The 22,107-nt window shown below is 48.6% G+C and overlaps 1 protein-coding gene across 2 annotated transcripts; it reads left to right on the top strand.

Moving 5' to 3' along the window:
- The first annotated feature begins 342 nt into the window (after positions 1-342).
- Positions 343-16,574, top strand: SMAD4 (SMAD family member 4). 2 transcript variants are annotated; one of them, XM_035309444.1, is made up of 12 exons: positions 343-498; positions 5,455-5,822; positions 6,779-6,953; positions 7,375-7,404; positions 7,902-8,117; positions 9,624-9,743; positions 9,913-10,023; positions 11,319-11,369; positions 12,240-12,423; positions 13,402-13,570; positions 14,142-14,280; positions 15,280-16,574. In XM_035309444.1, exons 2-12 carry the CDS (start codon positions 5,574-5,576, stop codon positions 15,489-15,491), a joined length of 1,656 nt encoding a protein of 551 aa, XP_035165335.1. In that variant the 5' UTR covers positions 343-498; positions 5,455-5,573; the 3' UTR covers positions 15,492-16,574. The 2 variants fall into 2 exon arrangements, with proteins under 2 accessions (XP_035165335.1, XP_035165336.1); XM_035309445.1 differs by lacking the exon at positions 9,624-9,743.
- The last annotated feature ends 5,533 nt before the right edge of the window (positions 16,575-22,107 follow it).

The raw sequence follows: 22,107 nt of genomic DNA, 5'->3' as shown, positions 1-22,107 counted from the left end.
CTCCGTTGCGCTTCCAGCCCTGCCGTTTTCCCCTTGCGCCTTCCCCCTCCCAGCAATCACCTCAGCGGCCGCACTCGGGGCCCGCCCTTTTCCAACCCCTCAGCGCGCGGCGCTTCCCCGGATGTGGCGCATGCGCGGCGGCGGCCCGGACGTGTCGGCGGCGGAGCTCGAGAGGCCGGAGCGCGGCTCCCCCCCCCTCCCCGCCCCCCCCCCCCCCCCGGCCCCCCCCCCCCCCGCCGCCGCCATCACCGGCGGCCGCCGCCGCAGCCCCGGGGCCGTGACGGGGCGGCCGGGCCCGGCCCTGCCCTGCCCTCCGCAGCCTCTCAGCGCCGCCGCAACCCGGGGCGGGGAGGGCGGGCCGGGGCGGGGGGGCGGCTGAGGAGGAGGAGGAGGAAGGAAGGAAGGAGGAGGAAGGACGAGGCCCGGCCCTGCTCTCCGCGCCGCTCCGCCGTACCGGGGCCGGCCCCGTCAGCGCGGCCGCGCCTGGAGAGCGGCCCCCAGGTAACATCCGCGCCCGGCAGCACCGCTGAGACCCGCCGGGACCCTCCCCCCCCCCCTCCCACCCCCCATCCCGGGTCAGGCCCGGGGAGCTGCCCCCCCGCCGGGCTCCCCTCAGGGCTCCCCTCAGAGGCGCCGCTGTCACCCCCCGGGGCTGTCGCAGGGACCCTCGAGGGGCTCCGGGATCTCCGCTTCTAGGCCTGGTACCGCCGTTCACCGAGCTCCTGGCCGGGTTTAGCTCGTCCGGGCCCTCCTCACCCCGCGAAAGGAGCCGTTTGGATTTTGCTCGTTGCATAAGCACGCGTGTTTCGATAAAGCCGACGGAAAGTTTGCTTTGCGAGAGCCGGAGTCCACGGCAAAGCGTTCAAACTCTTTTCCCCTCCAGCCGCTCGGGAGCCTTGTTCCGAAGCTCCTCCGTAAGGCTCCTCGCAACAATAGGCGGCCGAGTTGGGAGCGAGGAGAACAAAGGTTCGCCGGGCAGCCCCTTTGGGGTCCGCCAGCAACGTCAGGACGCCGTTTGCCCACGTCGGTAACCCTGCAAAAAAAAACAAAGCAAACCAAAAACAAACCCCCAAGCCCACTGCTTTGGCTCAGGGCTGGAATCTTCCGCGCTTGCTTTACCCAGAGTGGTTTCTTGATTTCTTTCGGAACGCGGAGAACGTTATCCCCGCGCAGATACCATCTGCCTCTCGTTGCAGTCTCGCACACCTAGCGCCAGGGTATCGAAACGTCGGCCGCGAGCGAGGAATCGGTGCTTGTGCCTCCGCGAGGCTCCGCTCTTCCCCTTGTTGCTGGCTTCGGCCGCAATTGTTGCCTCTGTTGGTGAGGTTCTGACAAATTGCTGTTTGCCCTCGCCTGGGGAAGCCTCCTGCGGGAAGATGGGGCTTGTAGGATCCTCCCGAGGAAGAGCCCGGCCTGGGTTCTGTGGCAAGGGGCCCTGCCACCTGCAGCTTGCTGCACGTGGGCTCTTTCCCCTTTCCCCTTCGCCCCCCTCCTCGCCTGCTGGTGCCGGGATAGGCAGGGGGACGGGCGCGGAGTCCCGCTGGGTGGCTCAGACAGACCAGCTGGAAAGGAATTTGCTTCCCTTCTTAATACCACGCTGTAACGTTCCGTGCTCTTCCTTCTCTGACCGTACAGAAGCCTGTATTGAAAAGAGGAGATTTTTAAGCTGTGTGCTTGCTCAAAAAAAAAAAAAAAAAACCCAAACCCAACACGAACAACAAACAAAGGGAGGGAAGGGGAAGCCAAGATGCAAAGCGCACCTTTGGAGGATTTAAAATCTGTGCACGCGCAGCTGTACCGGCGGAGTGGTGCCGCCTTCTTCATCCTGTCCTGCCCCCCACGCGCTCAGATCGAAAGGCGAGATAAGGATTCTGTTGTTTTTTTTTTTCCAACGTTGTGGTCGTTTCTTGCTTAAAACACCTGCAGGTTTCTTCCAGCAAGAAATAGAGGCTCGTGCTTATTTTTCTAGCCGGGCGCTTGCTTTAAGGTGGACTAGGTGCCACTCTGAAAACTCTTTCCTCGGTATTCTGACGAGCGCCAGCTCTGGCCGTGCAGAGCAGGGTTAGCATAGCACCTTTAACGCTCTCCTCTCGCTCTTCAGTGCTAATTGTTCTCATGTCTGCAAACATTTTGTTCCTGTTCGCCCCTTGGGCAAGTAGATAACAGCCTGGGAAGTATCCGCAGTTGAATCGCTGCTCCGGATCTTCATCAGATCGCGAGCTGCCTTTTTGTTTCATCGCTTTATAGATTTTTTTTTTCCTTTATCGTCTTTATCAGCCAACTTCCACCCCTTGCGTTATTAAAGAGCAAAAACTCCGGAGCCGCGTTGTGGTGCTTCAAAGCTCCCCGCCGCACGCGCTGCTTTTCTGCCGCCTTTGTGGCGGGCTAATTTTGGAGGCAACGAGCTTATGCAAGAGCCTCGCCGGTCCCTTTATTCGCGTGAAACTGTTCTGACGAGCCCGTTCTGTTCAGCGTTACGCTGCCTGGGATCAAAACGCTCCCGATCTGTGACGGGGATGGCTGAGAGCGGGGCTCGCGCTCCCGCAAGCGGCTTCAGGCAAGCGACGCTTATTTTTTTTCCTTCTTCTCCCCCCCAAAAACCCAAATCCTTTAGATTTACAGCTTGAAAATTAAGTTTGTTCATTAGGATTTGATTCCGTTTCGCATTTATTTCGCGCCCCAGGGTGTCCCCTCACCGTGATGTTTGGGATTTGGGCTGTCTGTCGCCCTCCTCCTGAGCATCTCTGGGCTTTCACCGCTGTATCGGGAGCTTCTTGCCTGCGGGGCTGCTTCCCTTCGGCATCAAAAGCTTCCCAAAAGTCCTTTGTTACCCTTCCACCTACGCAGAAACGATTCTTCCAGTTGTGCCGAGGACGCACCGTGCGTGTATTTACATAAATATACACGCGCACGCAAACGGAACACTCGACTTTTTAAAAATTAACACCACTTAACGTTTTCTTTTCCAACCTAAAACGCTAAAAATTGCGATCCGGTCGCTCCTGACGGCACCGCTCCTCGGCGTGCTACGTCCAGCAAACAGCCTGAAGGCCCTCCACTTCTCTCCTGCCTAGAAAACGAGCGGCTTGCCGTGAAAACGAGGGATAAAACGTGCTGAGAAAGTGACCCGGAGGGGTGTTGGGGGTGGCTCTTGGCCTCTTGCCCGTACCTGAAGGTAATTAGCCGGTGGCATTTGGCCCGTCAACATTTTTAGACCCCGAGTTCCTCGGTGAATTCGAGCCCTGCGCAGCTGCCGTTGGCTCCGACCCTACTGTAAACGAGGACGGGTAGAGTGTCACGGCACCGCCGGGGCCGGGATTAACCCTCTTCCCCGAGCTCCGTCGGGTCGCAGACCGCTGGATCGCGTTCCTCCGCGCTGCCTTCCCGTCGCGTCTCCGTAAGCGTGCGGCGGTCGCGGTTTGGCTTGGTTTTTCTCCCCAAGCCGCGAACTGGTTTCAAGTTAAAGGACTTCCCTTAAGGTAGTTTGAAGTAACTCGGGGCCTTTTCCTCCTGCGCTCCGCTCCGGTCTCGTTACAGATGCGCGCGAGATCCTCGGAGGCTGCGTGAGGAGGAGCTGAGCTTTGCTCCGGCGCTGCCTCCTGCTGCTTTTTTCCTCGTGGTCCCGTCTCTCCTCACCGCCCCTTGTCCCAAAAGCGGAATCCCAAGTAAGTGAGGTTCGCGGGCACATCCAGCGAGCCCCAAATCACTCAAAATCCGAGGTTCTGCCGAACGCGAGCCTTGTCTGCGAAGGCCATCGGCTGAAAACGTGGATGGCATCTCGCTTTTATTTGCACGCACGCAAAAGAAATGCGCTCGGAGGGTGTCGAGGCACCTCCTGAACGCGTGACTCGATCGAAGGTAGGCTCGTCGAGCTGTTTTCGGTGAGCAGCTAGGTTCGTGGCGCGTGGCTTGTCTGCAGAAAACCTTTTAAAATGCTTTAGGTGCTCCCCGAGAAACGTCACGGCCTTTATCAATAACCCGCCAGGTTTCTAACCGCTCTCTCACCCGCCTCCTGGGGCTCTAAACCCCAAGATTAAACACGGGGCGGGAGGGATTCGTAAGGAAGCCTCCCGAATTACCCCAGCGGTTGCGCCCCGGCGGCGTCGCAAATCCCGAACAAGTGGCCCGGCTTTGAAAAACTGCTGAGCACTCAGAAGCTCCCGTTGAGTGCGGTGGCAGCTGAGGGGGGGGGGGTGACTCAACGTTTCTGAAGATCGTTCCGCTTAAACGGGGATTTATTTGCTGGATTTTATTCCTCTGAAAGCCAGCGAGCGAAATTCTCATTCAGAGTGCGAGGGGCGCGGAGCCGCGTGCCCGATGTTAAGCGTTTTTTGGCTGATGGCTTTATCTAGTCCCTTATTCCTGATCGTTTCCGCGTGCCTATCCGGGATGCTGCCTTACATCGAAGGCCAGCGCCGTTCCGGCGAGCTTTCCCAGCTTTATTACGAGCTCAGGTTGCCATGGAGAATGACTGGCAGCTTCAGCTTGACTTTGAAAAGAGGCTCATTGAGCCAAAGCTCCAAAAACTAGCACCGAGGGAGAAACTCGAACGGCTAGGTAAGGCAACCCCTCCCCAAACTTTTAGGGGGTTGCTTTCCTGCGGGAGAAATCAGACCCCAAAGCGTCTTTACGGAGGAGAACACGTCCGTTTCAGGAAGTTTTCCCTTTGAAGGAAAGTTCAGATCTCGTGCCGTCGATGCTGGCGTTCTCCGAAGGTCAGACCACGTAGCTGGTAGGGTTGCGGCGGTGGGATGAGCTTCTTCAGGCAGAGTTGGCTGAAAAGCAGCACTCTGAAAAGATCAGATTCCTTTTCTGCTAGCGCTCGACACCTGCGTCGCTGGATAAAGCGTGGTGAAACGCGATAATCAGCCCGTTTTGGCAATTCAGAATCAGGCCAGCTCTTCTTAATTTCATGAAACCTCAAAAAGAGGAGGTCGGCTAGCTGTGAGAATGACACAACGACCAGCACCTACGGCAAATGTTGCTTTATAAACGAGTTGAAAGGCCTGAGGGTGAACTTAGTCCTGATTTCGTTCCTTATTTTACATCTAGCACAGGCAGCTCTGTTTGACAGAGCCCGTTTGGAAAGGCGTTCTCAGTGACTTCGCCTGATTTCTCTGGATCCGCAAGGAGGAAAGAGATCCTGGAGCTCTCGAATCAAAAGATCCGAGCGGTGTTAATGAAATGGGAGCTGAGCTAACGGCCTTTCAATTAGCAAAGTGCTGTTACAAGGGCAAAAAAAAACCAAAATCTCATTTCTAAACCTGTGCAAGCGGTGTCTTAAGCGTGTTTTAGCTATCACGGGACGAGCGATACAGATTTTTTTTTTGCTGTGCTTTTAATATCCTGCACTTTAGCTTGAAAATAAAAGGAGCAAAAAGCCGCAGCCTTCCTTAGAAACATGATCTGCAATTTGTTAAAGAAACGATTCTAATGTAGATATTTTTTCCTCCTAGGTTTTACCAAGAGACAGTACATCTAACCCTTAACTTGGATCATCTCTTGTTCATCAGCTTGAAAATCATAACAGCCCCCCAAACTGACATTTGATCCGAAAGAGAAAGCTGTGACAAATGGACAATATGTCTATTACTAACACGCCAACAAGTAATGATGCTTGTCTGAGCATTGTTCACAGCTTGATGTGCCATCGCCAAGGTGGAGAGAGCGAAACTTTTGCCAAACGCGCAATTGAAAGTTTAGTTAAAAAGCTAAAGGAGAAAAAAGATGAATTGGATTCTTTGATTACAGCTATAACCACAAACGGAGCTCATCCTAGCAAGTGCGTTACAATACAGAGAACGCTGGATGGGAGGCTTCAGGTTAGTACAAGTGACAAACCAGATGTTTTCCTCCTAGCGAAGCTGGAGCAAAAGGGAGTGGCGCAGGATCCTAGCGTGTTGAGGAAGAGTAGCTCTTCTGTCGCGTTCCCCCCCCGCCCCTCGCCCCCGTTTGTAGGCATGTTTTTGTGGCTCTGGACTGCTGCAGCAGTTGATTTTTCCTTTTCTTCCCCAAAGGAGCAGAAGGTGGTGCATCAGCCGTTCTAAACGAGTGTGTGTGTGTGTGGCAGTAAAATATATTTAAAAAAAAAAAGGGGGTCACGTAACCAAATTCGGCTGTTTAATCCCGGTATTTTCACTACAAGCTTCTGTTCACTCTGTGTTGGTCAGCAGTGGGAAGAAAGACCTCTGATCCCTTGCTAAGGTACTCCGAGGAGGCCGCACTGAGGACGTACGTTAGCCTTTGTATCGTCAGTACTCAGTACCTGCACAGCTTGGGTTGCGATTTACTCGTTCCAGGGCAGATGTCATGTTTGCTGGCTAGCTTTCTGTCTACCCTCGAAGCATTTTAATTTTTGTCACTCTAACGGATTGGCCATTCTTCTACTCGGAAATTCCTTCCAGTGGTAGGGTTAGCGCCTCGTTCCTCTTCTTCGGGGGCAAAGCTCCTTCATCATCCATGGTGGGGAGGGTGAACATACACACGACGTTCAGCACAAATTTCTGCTTCTGCCATTTTGGACGCAGTCTTTTTTTTTTTTCCTTAAAAAAAAAAAATCACGGTGTTGACTTAACCGTAGCAAAACCCGACCAGATTTCTGTTGAGCACAGAACTCGAGTAAACCGTACCACCTTTTTTTTCCGCCCCCCTCCCCCTGCATATTTTGATAACGGAGGCAGGTTGTGTTGTTGGTTGTCCTCTTCCAGCTTTGCTCCTCGCTAAGTCAAGGGCAATGCCGTGCTACTTTCCCAACCAACTTTTGTGTCTAACTTTTTAGGTGGCTGGTCGCAAGGGATTCCCCCATGTGATTTACGCTCGTCTTTGGAGGTGGCCCGATCTTCATAAAAATGAACTCAAGCATGTTAAATATTGTCAGTATGCTTTTGACTTAAAATGTGACAGTGTCTGTGTCAATCCTTACCATTATGAGCGCGTAGTATCGCCCGGCATCGGTAAGTAGACTTTTGACTTCAGAATGGAACAGTGGTGGGAATAAAATGTGAAATGTTTTTCCTTTGGAATGCAGGAAATAAAGACCTCGTTAGAAAGCCACCTTTTAATGATCCGATGATGAATTGTTCTCCTGTGTTCTTGCACCTCTTAATGGAATTAATTCTTTTACCTCTCTTGCGAATTTTAAAGAACGGTTTGTGGCTTTTGTTCAAGCCTCTGTTTGCTTCGCACGCAGTTACTGTGTATTCTAGAAATAATTTAGCACGGGGAGTTGCCTCGTGATGGAGGGGAACAGCATGTAACGTAGTAAATAGTCGATAACAGCAATTTGTAAAGGCTTAGAAAATTAATGCTCAAACACTGTTAAAGATGATAATTTTCCACCCCCCCCCCCCCCTTTTTTTTCTTTCTTTTTTAAAGATCTCTCAGGACTGACACTACAGAGTTCTGGTAAGTAGTTGTGTTTACCGTCGCCTTTCTGCTGGGGACAAATTGTGTTAAATCCTCTTCGATAGGGACACGATTTATTTCTGTGTCTGGGCGCCAAATGTCCAGCGGATCTTACTCAGAAGGCTGAAGTTGTGCAGCTGATAGCTGCTGAGTTTCAAAGCTGTTCTTTTTTTCCTTCCAAAAAGATAAGAAAGTTTGAGTAAGGATGCGTAGAAATAAGTTCTGCTGGCACTGGTAGTAACTTCCTTGCGCTGTGTGTTGTTTCCAGTCAATTTTGATGGCGGTTTGGACAAAATAAGTGGTTTGCTTTGCCAGCCGGTGTTCATCTGTAATTTACAAGACGTTTCTCTTGGTGCTTCAGGATAGTTTATTTAGGTTAAATTCTCCCCCCAGTAGTTTTCATTAGCGTTGTTACTGCTCGAAAGTAACGCTACGGTTCCCAGCTAAATCTTGAAAATGAGGTAGCTTCGTTTGTTGAAACGTTCGTTTCTTCGCAGCCCCATCGAGCATGTTGGTGAAAGACGAATACGTTCATGATTACGAGGCGCAGCCGTCGTTGTCTTCTGCCGAAGGACATTCGGTCCAAACCATCCAGCACCCGCCGAGTAACAGGGCATCTACGGAGCCTTACAGCACCCCAGCCATGTTAGCTCCTACCGAGGCTAGCACTACCAGCACCACTAACTTTCCCAACATTCCTGTGGCTTCAACAAGTAAGATCGTTGAGCTTCTATGCAATACTAAACCGTAAAAACGTGAAAGCTCAGAGATAACCCATGATTTTGCCAAGTAGATCTTGCTCTGGAACTATGCTGCTGCCAACCCGCGTCGTTAAATGTGTGGCGGTACGATCTATGCAGTCTTAGAAGTGTTAAAATAAGCTTTTAATTTGCTGAGTAATTCGACTAAGTTTTCCTGCTAACCCTGTCTTTTTTCAACGGACACTACCTGAATGTTGGGAGACTGGTTTGGGTGCTCCAAAGCTTCAACGATACGATGTTAAACTGTTGACCGCTGACAAATTATGGCTGTTAGGGGAATAAATACTACAGGAATAGGAGAACCTTAATGTTTTATCACAACAGCAAGTGGGACAACAGACTTATTAGCGGGTGGCAGTGTAGAGACGTCTCCAGACGATTCTTTAGCGTGCCGCTAAAATTGTCTTCCAGTTTTAACATGACTTTTTAAAAATGGTCCAATGTACTGCCAGAGTTGCAGCCCTGATCAATACATTTGTGAGTCCAGCGGGGTGCTGCGGTGAAGTTTTTCTTGCTGGTCTGTATCTGATACGAGCGGAAGAATCTGGTTTACCAACATCCAAGCTCGTTCCTCATTTTAGGAGTCCCTGTTACATACACAGCGTCCCGCGGCCCTAATGTAGGGGAGCCATGAAGTGGGAAGGGGGTTTCACGTGCTCTTTATCACTCTGATATCGAGCCTGCGTGAGTGTAACGGATTTCATGTTAGCAAAATTAAATCAGGGCAACGTGGTGTTTCAATTACGTTCTTTCATTTTAGGCAAGGATTTCTTTGGTTAAATCTAAGAACAGTTGGAGACTTGAGGTCTGTATTTGTCTCCAGTAGCAAAACAAGAAAAAGGATAGGTGATTTTAACTGCATTACGCTCAGTAACTTCTTCCCATCGTTGCTCTAATTGTTGGTGCCAAGTGGACAGGAAAAACCAACGCTGTTGTAAGTTTTAGGACGAGTTTTCAATGCGTTCAACTCCGCTAGGCAGACCAGTTGGAGAGTGCAGGTGTGCTTGTGAAAGTGCTGATCAGTTTAGTGTTAACGGCTGAGCTGAAGCCTTACTGAATCCCGTTCACCTGTTCTGAAATACCCGTGGTTTTACCTGAAAGCTTAGAAAATGTATTTATTTGGGAGGAAAACAAAACAAAACAGGTTTCTGAGGAAGGAGTCCAGTGATGTACGCAGCTGTATTCCAGCACTATTGTTAAAAATACGTTTTGGAGGAACGGAGATTTAAGTGGCCTCCCTTGGGTGTCCCAGAGTCAAAATGAGCTGATGCCAAGCGTCTGCCTTCCAGTTTCCGAAAGCACTCCGGTGGGTGGAAAAAAAAGTTCTGGAACCGAACGTGTAGGAACTGTGTATTGCAGTGCCCTTAGCTGGGTGCATTTTTCCTACCCGGTAGCGCTGAGCTCTTCTTCATTCAAATTTTGGAACGTTCACGAATAGGTAGTGTGTTCTTTTACCAGGTCAACCTCCCAGTATATTGACAGGTAGCCATAGTGATGGACTCTTACAGATTGCTTCAGGGCCTCAGCCAGGAACTCAGCAGAATGGGTTTACAGCTCAGCCAGCTACTTACCATCACAGTGAGTATACACATACGTGCGCTCTTCTTAGCTTTCTAAAACCGGGTTCCGAACGCTCAGGAGAAATAGAGGATTTAGAAATGAGACGCCGGGAAGAAGTCCCTTAAAACCCAACCTCTCCTTTTTTTTTTTTTTTTTTTTTTCTCCTTCTTTTTTTTCTGTTCTCCAGATAGTACCACAACCTGGACTGGAAGTCGGACGGCAGCCTACACACCTACCATACCTCACCACCAGAATGGCCATCTTCAGCATCACCCACCTATGCATCCTGGACATTACTGTAAGCGTTCCGCATTTTCAGAGCATGTCTTTTGTTTTCAGCTCGATTGAGTGGTGCGAGGGTCACCTCCGATGGGTTTTTACCCCCGTGCCTTTTTTTTTTATAGAACTACCGTCACTTTCTTTAATATATTCTGACAGTTAAATATAAAAACTCCTTGCACTTTCCTCACTTAAAACAGATTACAAATTCACATGGCTCTAACGATCCCACCTATGCTTTTGATGTCTTCCCATCTCTAACAAAAACCATTTGCTTTCTAAAACCTCCATTTCGTAAAGCTTTGCAGTCTTGGAGGAAGACCGTTTTTTTTTGTGTGGAAAAACAGTTGTCCAGAAGTTGATTGGGAATTTCTTGCTTGGATCTGTTTTTCCTCCAAAATATGGACATTTCTGGCTGGATACATTACATATATATATATAAATATTTCTTAATATACTGCTTAACCACTCCATCCTTTTGCAGCAGTGTTGTTAGGAAGAAATGAGGGAGAAAATGTGAGTTCATGCTGAATTTCCAGCTTGTCTGGATCAGAAAAATAGTTTTAGGTCCAATCATTAAATTTCATTTAGGATCCCACCTCGTTGCTCTCCCTCCTTGTCAGCAATACCGAGTTTGAAAGACTTCACTGGTGCTGTAGAGGCTCTATAAATGTTTTTTGTGTGTGAATGTAGCTTTCCATAATTAATGTTTGTAACTGCCTGGTGGCACCACACAGAGCTTTTCTTGGCTGCTGCCTCTTCTCACTTCAGAAAGTCGCATCTTTTGACACCTCCCAACATTGTGCCTGCTTTTGACATCTTGTTGCAAAAGCTGCCGTTACTTATAATACTACGTTTCAGCCTTTTCTTCTTGTCCTCTGCTGCCTGTGAGGAAGCCAGTTAGTTTATAAAAGCGGAAAGAATTGGCTTGACCTTTACCAAGACCACATTCACTATCTATTCCTTCCAAAACAATTTCTCTGGACTTCTTTTTCCCCATCTCCATGGAGGGTTTCTTATAGTTGGCTCCATACCATCTCCCTTTTATCTCCCGGAGCTGGCTCGAGCAGCACAGAGAACTGTTACACCGCAGCCTTCCCTCCTGGGATGCAAACGGAGCTCTCTGCTTCTGAATTTTCAAATCCCATCGATTCTGTGGGCATTTTTTTCTAGATTTGGCTGCTTGATTCAGATATTTCTGGGATTTAGAATAAGTGGCATCCTCACAAGTCCTTTTTTCAACCAAAACAGGTTAAGAAAGACCTTCTTTTTTTCTTCCCTCGTGTAAAACAAATTGTATATTTTCTCTTTAAGGGCCAGTTCACAATGAACTTGCATTCCAGCCTCCTATATCAAATCATCCTGGTAAGTAAAATCTCAAATAGAATGCGAAGTACTGCTGAAGCTGACAATGGTGTTTTGAATGTGCATTTTTTTAATGAAGCGCTCTGAATTTAGTGGGAGGGATTCAAAAGGGGAAGACAGAAGGAGAGGAGCCACTTTGTGATGCCTTCTCTTGAATTTGGACCCCCATGTTTTAGAAATAATGACATAAGAAATTAACAATATAATTAATAATGGCGTAATACGCAGACACACGAGTGTTTATTTGAAGATGGAAATAATTAAAGGAGTTCATGGTTTATTCTTTTCTGACAGAACAATTGAATCTTAGGGGAATTTCAGGTTTTAAGGTGTTGGAAGAGAGAAACTCTTAAGGTGTCTGAAGACAGAAACTCTTTCAGTGGCATCCTCTGTAAGGGATCAGGGTTTCTCTTCCTCGCATGGTAGCTTTTTCAAAGTACCTTCTTTGCAGTCAGTTTTTGAAATAGTATCAGGTAAAAGGCACCTCTTTGCTATTAAGCCAAGCCATTTTTGTTCTGCTCCCTTGCTTAACGCTTGTTTTATCCGGTGGCCGACTTTCTTGTCTACAGACGAGATCAGTCTGTGGGCTTCGATGTTTCTGCCCCTCTGCCCAGCATCCCAAACCTGGTTTGCTTTCTGAAGAGGACAGAGAAAGCTGACTTCACCTGGGCTTACTTTTATATCTCTGTGTTCACGTGGCGTGGGGTATTGTCTGTGCTAGCAAACATTTCTCTGCCTATCCTTGCTTATTTAAACGTGCAGCGTTACTCTCAACGACAGATGTAGTTGCAGAAGGCCTACCCGGCTGGCCGTAACGGGTTTGTAGGTGTTGCCGTGCGTTTCACTCCGTTCATCGTCTCTGTTCTTCAGCTCCAGAGTACTGGTGTTCCATTGCGTATTTCGAAATGGACGTGCAAGTTGGGGAAACGTTCAAGGTCCCCTCGAGCTGTCCCATTGTTACCGTCGATGGATACGTGGATCCTTCCGGAGGAGACCGCTTTTGCCTGGGCCAGCTTTCCAACGTGCATAGAACAGAAGCCATTGAGAGAGCAAGGTATTCTGCAGCCCCCCAGAGCTCCAGCTGTTGGGGATACTTGTTATTTTATTTTGTTTTTGGTGTGTGGCTCCCTTTCAATCCATTTTTTTAAAAACCTGAATCAACCATAGCGGAACGTGTCTTTCTAGGCCACTACTGTAATGCATTCAGCATGTGAGCCGGGTGACAAAGAACGTCCCTGCTTTGCAGTAGCACATTGCCTTTCGTTGCTTTCAAAGGCTGTGCCTTCAAGGATAAAATTAGCAGCTCGTGCCATTATGTATGCGAGCTGAAAATGAGCTCCCCGTACCACGGTGATGCGAGAATGACTGCAAAATACAGATTTGTCCAAGGAACAAAGGAAGGTTGATAGAGACCTAGCTGGAATTTTCATTCATTCTCACCGTGCACGCGCCGGGCTTTGATGCGGAAGCCCAGAGAACTGATCTTAGGACTTTTTTTTTTTTTCCTCTTTGGAGTGAAAAAGGAATAAAACAGACCCGTGTCTTCCAAACTGTTGCATTGTGACAATCAAAGCGCTGGATTGCTGCGGCGTGATCCAAACGAACGCACGGCTCCGCATGAAAATGCGGCTTTGTGTATGCGCTCGAGTTACTTTCCATGCTAGAGCGCTTGGGGGATTTTTCCACTTCGGAACAGAACCCCGAACGTGTTTGGTATCCCGGTATTGTCAGCGAGTGGGTTTCTTCCTACTTGAATCCCATCGCTTCTGCATTCTGTGTTTCCCATATGTCTTTACGTGGCGTCACAGATGGTTTTTGACTTCCCAGATTTCGCATAACCGCATGCTATGCTATACGCACGATAATAACCACAGCTTCAGGCCCTCGTACAAGTGGAGTGCGTTTGTTTTAACTTCCAAATATAAATTAGGGCTTCGTAGCCTCCTGGAGAACTGTTTGACGACTTCTTTATTAAAGGGATGATTTACAGCGTATAAACACAGGTGCATTGGAGCTGTTTTTTCTTTCCAAGGTTGCACATAGGTAAAGGGGTGCAGTTGGAGTGCAAAGGAGAAGGTGACGTGTGGGTTCGATGCCTCAGTGACCACGCGGTCTTCGTTCAGAGCTACTACCTGGACAGAGAAGCAGGGCGTGCGCCAGGGGATGCTGTTCACAAGATTTACCCAAGTGCATATATCAAGGTTGGTTTGATGTTCCACGAGGAAAACCAGGGGGGGAAGCAGCGTACTTTCTGTTCTTGCAGATCTTAAGGAAGCTATAAGGCACTGAAACAAATCAAACTCGGAGTCACAGACTTCATTATCATCTTAGAATCGTCAACTTCACTTTTTTTTTAAAAAAAAGTCATCTTTAGGGAAAAAAAAATCCATTTGACACGTCTCTTTAGAGTCATTAAAAAACTCATCCTAACTGAAAGTATCCTCTAGATACCGGGAAAGTAACTAATGTTGTATTTTGTCAAACGATCTCGATCTCTTAAATTAACGGCTGCCAGAAATTTAGCATCGTCTTGAAAAAGAATAAAGCCTGACAAAGTGAAGCTGGACTTGCTGGCATCTTGTTTTTATTTGTACGCCTGTTTTCTGGAAATCCTCGCATTTGATAAAAATTGGGATTTCAGCAGCCTGTGACTGAAGAATTTATTCTGGAGAGCAGAGAGCTCCAGTTCATTGGAGGTGGGAGCTGAGGAATTCTTCATTGGTTTTGGTAAGCCTACAGAGTTTGATATTGATTTATTTATTTTTTTTCAAGGTGTTTGATTTACGCCAATGTCATCGTCAGATGCAACAGCAGGCTGCCACTGCTCAAGCCGCTGCTGCTGCTCAAGCTGCAGCAGTAGCAGGAAACATCCCCGGACCAGGATCAGTAGGTGGAATAGCCCCAGCCATTAGTAAGTAAATCGACCTGCTTGGTCTCCTTTTTCTTTCTTCTTTTGAAAACAACGCAGCTTTCCCTCGTAGCAGCGCCCCCCGCCAACGGTCCAAATGACCGTGGGAGGAGGTAACAGGGTTTGGACGGGGGTGGCATCACGGTAAGTTTGCATTTGTTTGCTTCGTACCCGGTCCCCACACCGGTTTTCACTCCCAAGCCTTCAGGGGATATTCAGCGTCCGCTTGTTAAGCGTTGAGGCCCAACAGAAAGCTTGTACACGAGGTCACGCAGCGTAACTGCTTTACTGTAAGCAGAGGTACTTCAGGTGGCTTCAACCTTAGCTGGAAAAACAACCTTTGAGATGTAAGCTCGGAAAAACGTTACTGAAAGCAATGGGGAGAGCTGGACCACGGAGTCCTTCACTGCTTTTAGGAAGACTTTAAATTTATGAGGTTCTTGAGAAGAGGAGGCTGTAACGGTGCCCTTTTTTTTTAAGTTATGTTGGCCTGGAGTTTTTTTTAGTTGCTAAATTCTACGTCCCTGATATTACGCTGAAATACTACTTAGGTGTGTCAGACTGCTTCGTGTGCCATGGTATTTTCTGGATTCCTTGTACTGCCGAGCGGAGCTTTCCAGCTACGTTACAAAATGCTGAAGGCATTTTGGGGAAAGTATTTACATTTTCTTCTAGACGTGGTTGCGATCTGAAGTTGGCCAGCTGCGTTCATTTTTTTATTAGGCGAAGTAACTACCGTAACGCTTAGATCCAACTTTTTTTTTGGTATTTTAATACCCTTTCAAGATCGCAGAATGATGAAAAAGAAACCTTACTTGGAAGAAATGCAAAATAATTGCAGAGTTGTGGTGATAGAGATCTAGAAATACCGACTGGCCTCGGCTGTGGTGAGAGGGACGTGGACGTGGAGAAACGAGCAAGCAAAGAGGAATTGGCTAAACAAACAGGTGATAAATAAAAAAGCGTGTCTGCGAACACTTACTTGAAACCTCTCCTGTCTAGGTTTGTCAGCTGCTGCTGGAATTGGCGTAGATGACCTTCGCCGCTTATGCATACTCAGGATGAGTTTTGTAAAAGGTTGGGGACCTGATTACCCAAGACAGAGCATCAAAGAGACACCGTGCTGGATTGAAATTCACTTGCACCGTGCCCTCCAGCTTCTAGATGAAGTACTTCATACCATGCCTATCGCAGACCCACAACCTTTAGACTGAGATCCCTCTGCTGCACTGCTGTGGGCCGTTATATTGTGAGGATGGTGGATTGTAAAATACAACTCTGTTTATAACCTGAAGATATATTTTACTTTTTGTTCTGCTTAATCTTCTAAAACCGGGTTTTAAAAATGTGTTTGCCGCCTTGCTCTTAGCAGAAAGAACCTGAACATGCAGAATTTGGATTTCAGTTGTTTTCAGAACTTAGTTGTCATAATACATGGCTCAGGGCTTAACGCGAAAGGTAAACGCCTTACAGAGAGCCCTTCCAGTATTGGCTTTGTTCCCTTTGAAAACTTTCCTTCTCTATTACGGCATCTTGGGTGATAAACCCCACAGGAGCCTTTTGTATGCAGAATATATATTATATATATATTTATATCTGAAAATTCCTTCTAATAGTTATAAACACGTTATAGCAACTTGAAAATTCCAACCCATTTGCGATGTTCTTTTTAGGGAACAATAGTTAACAGAAGCCTTCTTTATTTTGTTGACTATCTTGTTAGGATTTTTCCAGATTAAAAGGTAGAAACTGCCAAAAAAAAATAATAAATAAAAAGTGAGGGACGAGGCATTGATTAAAAATAGCAAGGAAAAGGAACGTCGCTTTTCCTTCACTAGTTTTTAAAAAGATATCTTAGATTTTTATTTATATAGACACGTGGGTTTTAAAACACTAAAAGAAATGGATGCTTTCAGTGCTGGCACTCGATTTAAATATCATGAAATACCCAGTCTGCAAAGTTGCCACTGAAATTGCCTAACGAGTACCTAATGGCAGGAACATTATTTTCATAACTACTACTGACTTCGATGATTTTACTCGAGGAAAACTTGGCAAGTATTTAAAAAAAAAGAAAAGTTGCATGACTCTTTTTACTTGCGTATGCCATTAAATCATGTATAATATTCCATCGGTTTTTCGGATCCAGTTTTTGTATCTGTTCACCATTTCCACTCAGGGCAAGATGGCAAACTTGTTTTTATACCTCTTTGGTTATTTTAAGCCCTACTGCCATCAACGACCGTATCAATTGGCAATGACTTTGTATAGAGAATTTATAGTAGAAAAAAATGCAAATGTATTGACTGTATGACAGATACAATATGTATGCTTTCTCTCTAGTTAATAGTCTAAATAAAATTATGAAAACCCTGAGTTTTTATAAATTTAGTTTTGCTTTCCTTATGTAATTCTGCACCTTGAAACCGTTGGATCTCGCGTGATGGATTACTTTTCCTTTGCGAGACCAGCAGCAGCAGCCAATAGCGGTAGGAATTTGCGTCGGTTCACGTCTGCCAGGAAGCAGGTCCAGAAATGGATGAATTTTCTCAGTATTTTCCTTAACAGTGTTGCCTTCTTCACGCTAACTCCTACGGAAATCACATTTCCTTTTCCTCTCACCTGGCTTCTTCTTGGCGTTTGGAAGAAATCAGCGTTCGCTTTCCTCGAGGACTTTAGTTTAACTAAAGGTTTTAAAAACCTTTTTCATTTTCCATTCTCTCCTCATTTGTCCGAGCAGAAGAGCAAGCTTCAGATTTTCAGGAACGCCCGCAGTAGAGGATTCTGACTTCATCCTTAGAGAAGTCTCTTTATTAACCAGGGAAAACGCGTACCCGGGTTACACTTCACAACAGGAAACTTGCTTTGGGGGAAGAAATGAACACTGACTACACCTCATCGGCCTCTGCGTTGAATTCTCTGCCCTGCTTTTACTGCTGGGTGTGAGGTGCCTCTAATTTTGGGAATCGCTTGGAGTGTTCATTTGATCAGGAGCCCGTGAGCTTTCTCCCCGTTTCACTTCTCACTTTCACAAGGTGCTTATCTTGGTGAATCTTCCGTAAGTGGCTGCCCCTCAGAAATCCTCTGTATTTGTTGTCTTCTGAGTGTGCCAAGCTCCTATAAAACAGCGCGAAAATGCTTCTGCCTGTTGGTGTTCTTGCCTCGATTAGTCTAAAAGAATGCAGCTGATAAGGCTGTAACGGTCTCGTGCAGACATTTCACGAGCTTCCCTAAGTCTCTACCTGCAGTGAATGGTGCCTGCGACGGTATTTGGATGGCCAGAAGCAACAAAATAACCTCAGAGGAGTTGATCAGAAACAAGAAAATCGGGCTCCACATCAGAAGAAATCTGAACACTGTGTCAGGCAGTAGAAATACTGAAATGACATTCATCTTACACTCCTGGCAGTTAACAATAAGATGCAATCGCAACCGCTAAAAGGGCAAAATACGGGAACTTTGTTCTTAGCTTTTAATGTTCCCTTTTTCTTTTTTTCCTCCTCATTTCTTACGAGGCATAAAAGACAGCGCATAATGGATTGCGAACCCTTCAGCAGCACGTCGAGCCTCTGACAGCTTTGCATTTGTGGCTTTTTCTGGGATTCACAAAAGAGCTGCTGCTAGCTGACAGCTCTGACAGTCCCCGTGCACGCTGTAGGCAGGCACGTCAAGAACGCCAGAACTGCATCTCCAACGGCTCAAATTCAGCGAATCCAACAAGTATTTTTTTCAGCTAGCGATCTCTTGCCTGCAGTCCTGCTCCCGTGCCTGCTTAGTTCTTTCTATGAATTAATTACCCCTCTGATTGTTGCCCTGAATTATGTGTTCCTCAAAAAAAAAAACCAATATTGTGCTACAATAATTTTGTTTCGTGTAGTGGAGAGCTGGGATTGCCACTGAAAGGGTGAGGTGGATTTTGCTGTGATCCCCTGGGTTTTGAAAGCGACGAAATTTAATGGGATGGAGAAGTAGAAGGAACCTTTTCAGCGGGATGGTGTAAAAATACTTGGGGCAGCTCTGTGCGACAGGAAGCCTTTGGAAGGAGACACGGCTGCCAAGTGGTGCTGGTTAGAAATAGTTGCTTGGCTTGGTCTTTAACCTCGTTTTCCTGGGCTTGCTAAGAACGGCGCGTGAGCAACCTGGACCTCTGGCTGCAAAACGAATCTCTTTGTTGGCTCTCGGACTGGAAACCTTGGAAGTTCTCCGGCTGCTTTGTGGAGGGACCTCGTGCGAAGGACGCACCGCGCTCGCCCGGCTGCTGGAGCAGCCTACTCACTGCTCCCGTGTCCAGCTCCCTGTGCCTTACCTTTCAGACCATCTTACTTCTTGCGACACTGCTAAAGGTGACAGACAGCGTCCTCTCCGCGTAGCTCAGGAACGACTGCCTCGACCGCTTCACTGGGAACCCTCAGAAAATTCCTGCGCTGCTGTACCTGGGGGGGGTCTCCCGCCTCCGAACCCTTCCGGTGTTGTTTATGTCTTGATGGTGGTCTTCAGCGAGACATCTTTAATCTCTTCTCGGAAGAGTAAGCGCTTTCGAAGGGACTGTCTCCTTGATCTGCATCCTTACTCTGCTGCGCGGCGTGGCTGGGAGCGCCGGTCACTTCTTTCATGCAACCAATTAAAGCCAGCCAGATGGGGCTGCTTCTAAGTGGGATTCAGACTTCATTTAGGAAATCCTCTTTCCTCTCCCTGCTTCTCCTTCCAGGCCCCGTGTGACTTAACAGCTGCTCTATGAAATTAGATGTTCCGTTGTCAGATACCGCCAAGGACACACCATTTTTGAGAGGTTACAGCAGCGTTTCCAAGAGAAGCGCTTCTCCAGCAGTCAGCACGTAGGGGCTGGACGCTGAACGTGGCCTTTCAGGGTCAACCAGCTCCAAAACGCTGTTCTCGATCGTGTTATCTCTGAACGTGCTCCACAAGGGGTGCTGAGTTAAAACTTGCCGCGTACGATGCCGCTGAGGTCCCCGCGATCTGCGGGGCCGTGCAAGTTGCACTCGGTGAGACCTGGTGGGAAGTAAAAACTCTTCTTGCCTATGGACCCCAAGAGATTTCGGCGCTGTTGGCTGCTGTTGTGCCTAGCGAGCGATGCATCGCTCCGAAATTTACAGGACTTCATGTCTTTAAAGGTCACCAAAACCACCTAGTGCTTTCTTGCTCCGGCACCTTTTTTTTCTTTCTGTGTCTTTTTGGTGAGGTTTGGTAGCGCTGCCGAGGTGTGATTCCGCTGGACTGGGAGCCGCGAAGTACCCATAACCCAAAACTCACCGCGAGAGGGTTTTTTGAGCATGAAAGCCTAGTTACACATTTATCCTTTTAGCCATTGCCTTTTGATAAGCGGTCAACAGAATTCCCAGTAGTTCCTTTGTAGCTTACTGTATGTTTTTCATTAGACCTAGTTTGTGGATAATATACTGTAGTTAACTTTCCTGAAATTCTGTAACAGAGTATGTTTTTGATTAAAAAAGGTAAAGATTCACGTCTTTGGCTTCTTTGTTTCATTCGGTGGAGCATGGCACAGCATGTTTGTGGGTTTTTGTATTAGTGGAAGTTATTTAAGGCTGCCAGCTGAGCTGTGCGGCGAGAGGGAGAGCATTGAAGTGGTCTCAGAGCAAGGGACCGGCGCGGGGATCTGCAGCGACGCCAAGTCTCTGAGGTCGTAAGTGGCAGTGGCTGACGGGCATCCCGTGGTGCAAGGTGGGCACGAGCTCTGCTCCGTCTGCTCCTGCAGCTGTGGGGCTCCGCAACTCCTCCTGGTACCAGACGCCAACCACCGCCAGGCATGGGATGCAGCTAGAGCAAAGCTCCGTGTTTGCGATGCTCCAAAGCTGATTTCTTTAAGCAACCACATCCCATGGCTAGATAAAGGGAAAAAAAAAAAACAGCACAGCCCTCCGAACCCTGCTGATTTCTGAGCCCGGCAGGGAGAAAATCCCCCCTGCCTTCAGATCCCGTGGCCTGCTCAGCTCCAGCGGGCTCCGGGGCTGCAGAAGGACCCAGGGCACTGAGGCGCCGTGTCCGGCGGTGCGAGGCCGGTAACCGTGAGGCTGAAGCACCTCAAGTTCTCCCCGCAGATTAATGCCCTGTGGCCGAGGCTCTCGTGTTTAGTTACACAGCCCCTCTTTAAGCTCATCAATCTCCATGGAACAGCAGTTGCGGCTCCTCATCTCCCAGAAAGCTTTCTGGAGCCTCCCTCCCTGCGCTCTTAGCAACCCTTTTGTAACTCCTGGCTGGCTGTGAGCACCGTAAAACCATTTGTGCTCACCCTGCTATGATCTTCCACCGTGCCCCCTCTGTCCAAAAGCACTGAGCATCCTACTGCAGCTATAAATATGAAACGCAGCCTAAAAATCACACCTGCATCACCCAGCTGCCCGCTATAAACATTTTTTTCCCTTCCCTGCTTGACTGTTTCTAGCAGCAGCTGGGACTGGTGCCTACCTCTGTGGCATTTCACCCTGTGCAATCCGATTTCAGTGCCTCTGGTGCCAGAGTTTGTGTCACCGTGTGCGGGGTTCCAGTGCTCGGTACCGCCGCTGCTTGCAAGGACGCTCGTGCTGCTTCGTTAAGCAGGGAAGCTAAAAAAATGCCATTTTTAAAGCAAAGCAGAGGCTTTTTAGTGCTCACCAACAAAAGGGAAGCACATGGCTCCCAGCGGGATGGCCACAGACATGCACGTGCCCCATCCTGGGAGCCACTGGCCAGGCTGGCATTGGGGCAGAAAGCCGGCAGCCGGCTTGGCGCTGACCCCACAGCAGAGCCGAGGCTGCTGGCGGTGGAAACCTCACAGCTCTGCCCTCAAAAACCTCATCGTGGCAGGGGATGGCAGAGGGGGAGAACAGCATGGCCAGACAGGTGCAGTCAGTTGAAATCCTGAAAACAAAACAAAAGAAAAAAACACAACTAATTTATTTTTTTTCAGACTCTGTGCGGAACGGAAAGCATCCCCTGCGGCACTTAATGATTATCTGTCACTTAGCCATCATTTCGTGTTTGCTTTCTCCTGGATGATGGCTATGCTGCATCACTGCCCTGCATGCAGGGGGGGCCACACACGTGTATTGCCTTGTCCCATGGGCCAGGATTGCAAAACCTCCCGATGGAGCCGGGTCAGAGGTGCTGGGTGCTGCTGGCCTGGATTTGTGCTCCCTTATGTATGCTGCAGGTCTCTGTCCCCATGAACAGGGCAGCCAGAGGAACCCAAAGCCCTCCATGCTGAGCTGCTGGAGCCCTGGGTCCCCTCAATGTCCCTCTCCATGACGCAGCACCTCCCCAGCCAGGGGCTTCGTGCCACCCAAGGGGCAGCCCCAGGGCCACAGCTGCACCCAAGGGGGTTTTTGAGGATGCTGTGAGGCGCTGAACACCTTGGGGAGGGGCGATGCCACTAGATGCCCTTATTGCTCCATTGGCTGCTGCCAAAAACACCTGTGTCCTGCTGGGGGAAGGGGCAAAAGGGCCAAAAAGGGCCCTTTTTTTGGCCCCAAAAGGGCCAAAGCCCACCCAAGGCCACGGCAGCCCCTCAGCCCCTGCTGAGCAGGCTCAAGTAGGAGTGACATTGCAGGGACCTGGTGTCTTTGGGATCAGGGCCATCCCATAACGAGTGAGAGCAGCCCCGGTGTGGCCATTTTGTGGGGACACCGCAGCCAGGTGGGGTGGTTTCACGGCTCTGTGCCATCAGGCCGCACCTCTCATAGAATCATAGAATCCCAGAGCCATTAGGGTTGGAAGAGACCTCCAAGATCACCTGGTCCAACTATCCCCTACCACCAATGTCACCCACTAACCATGTCCCTAAGCACCATGTCCAACCTTTCCTTGAACACCCCC

The sequence above is a fragment of the Oxyura jamaicensis genome, chromosome Z (genome assembly GCF_011077185.1).
Source record: "Oxyura jamaicensis isolate SHBP4307 breed ruddy duck chromosome Z, BPBGC_Ojam_1.0, whole genome shotgun sequence".
NCBI classification, from domain to species: Eukaryota; Metazoa; Chordata; class Aves; order Anseriformes; family Anatidae; genus Oxyura; species Oxyura jamaicensis.
Note: the sequence above shows the minus strand (reverse complement) of the source record. Positions and strands in the feature narration are given on the sequence as shown.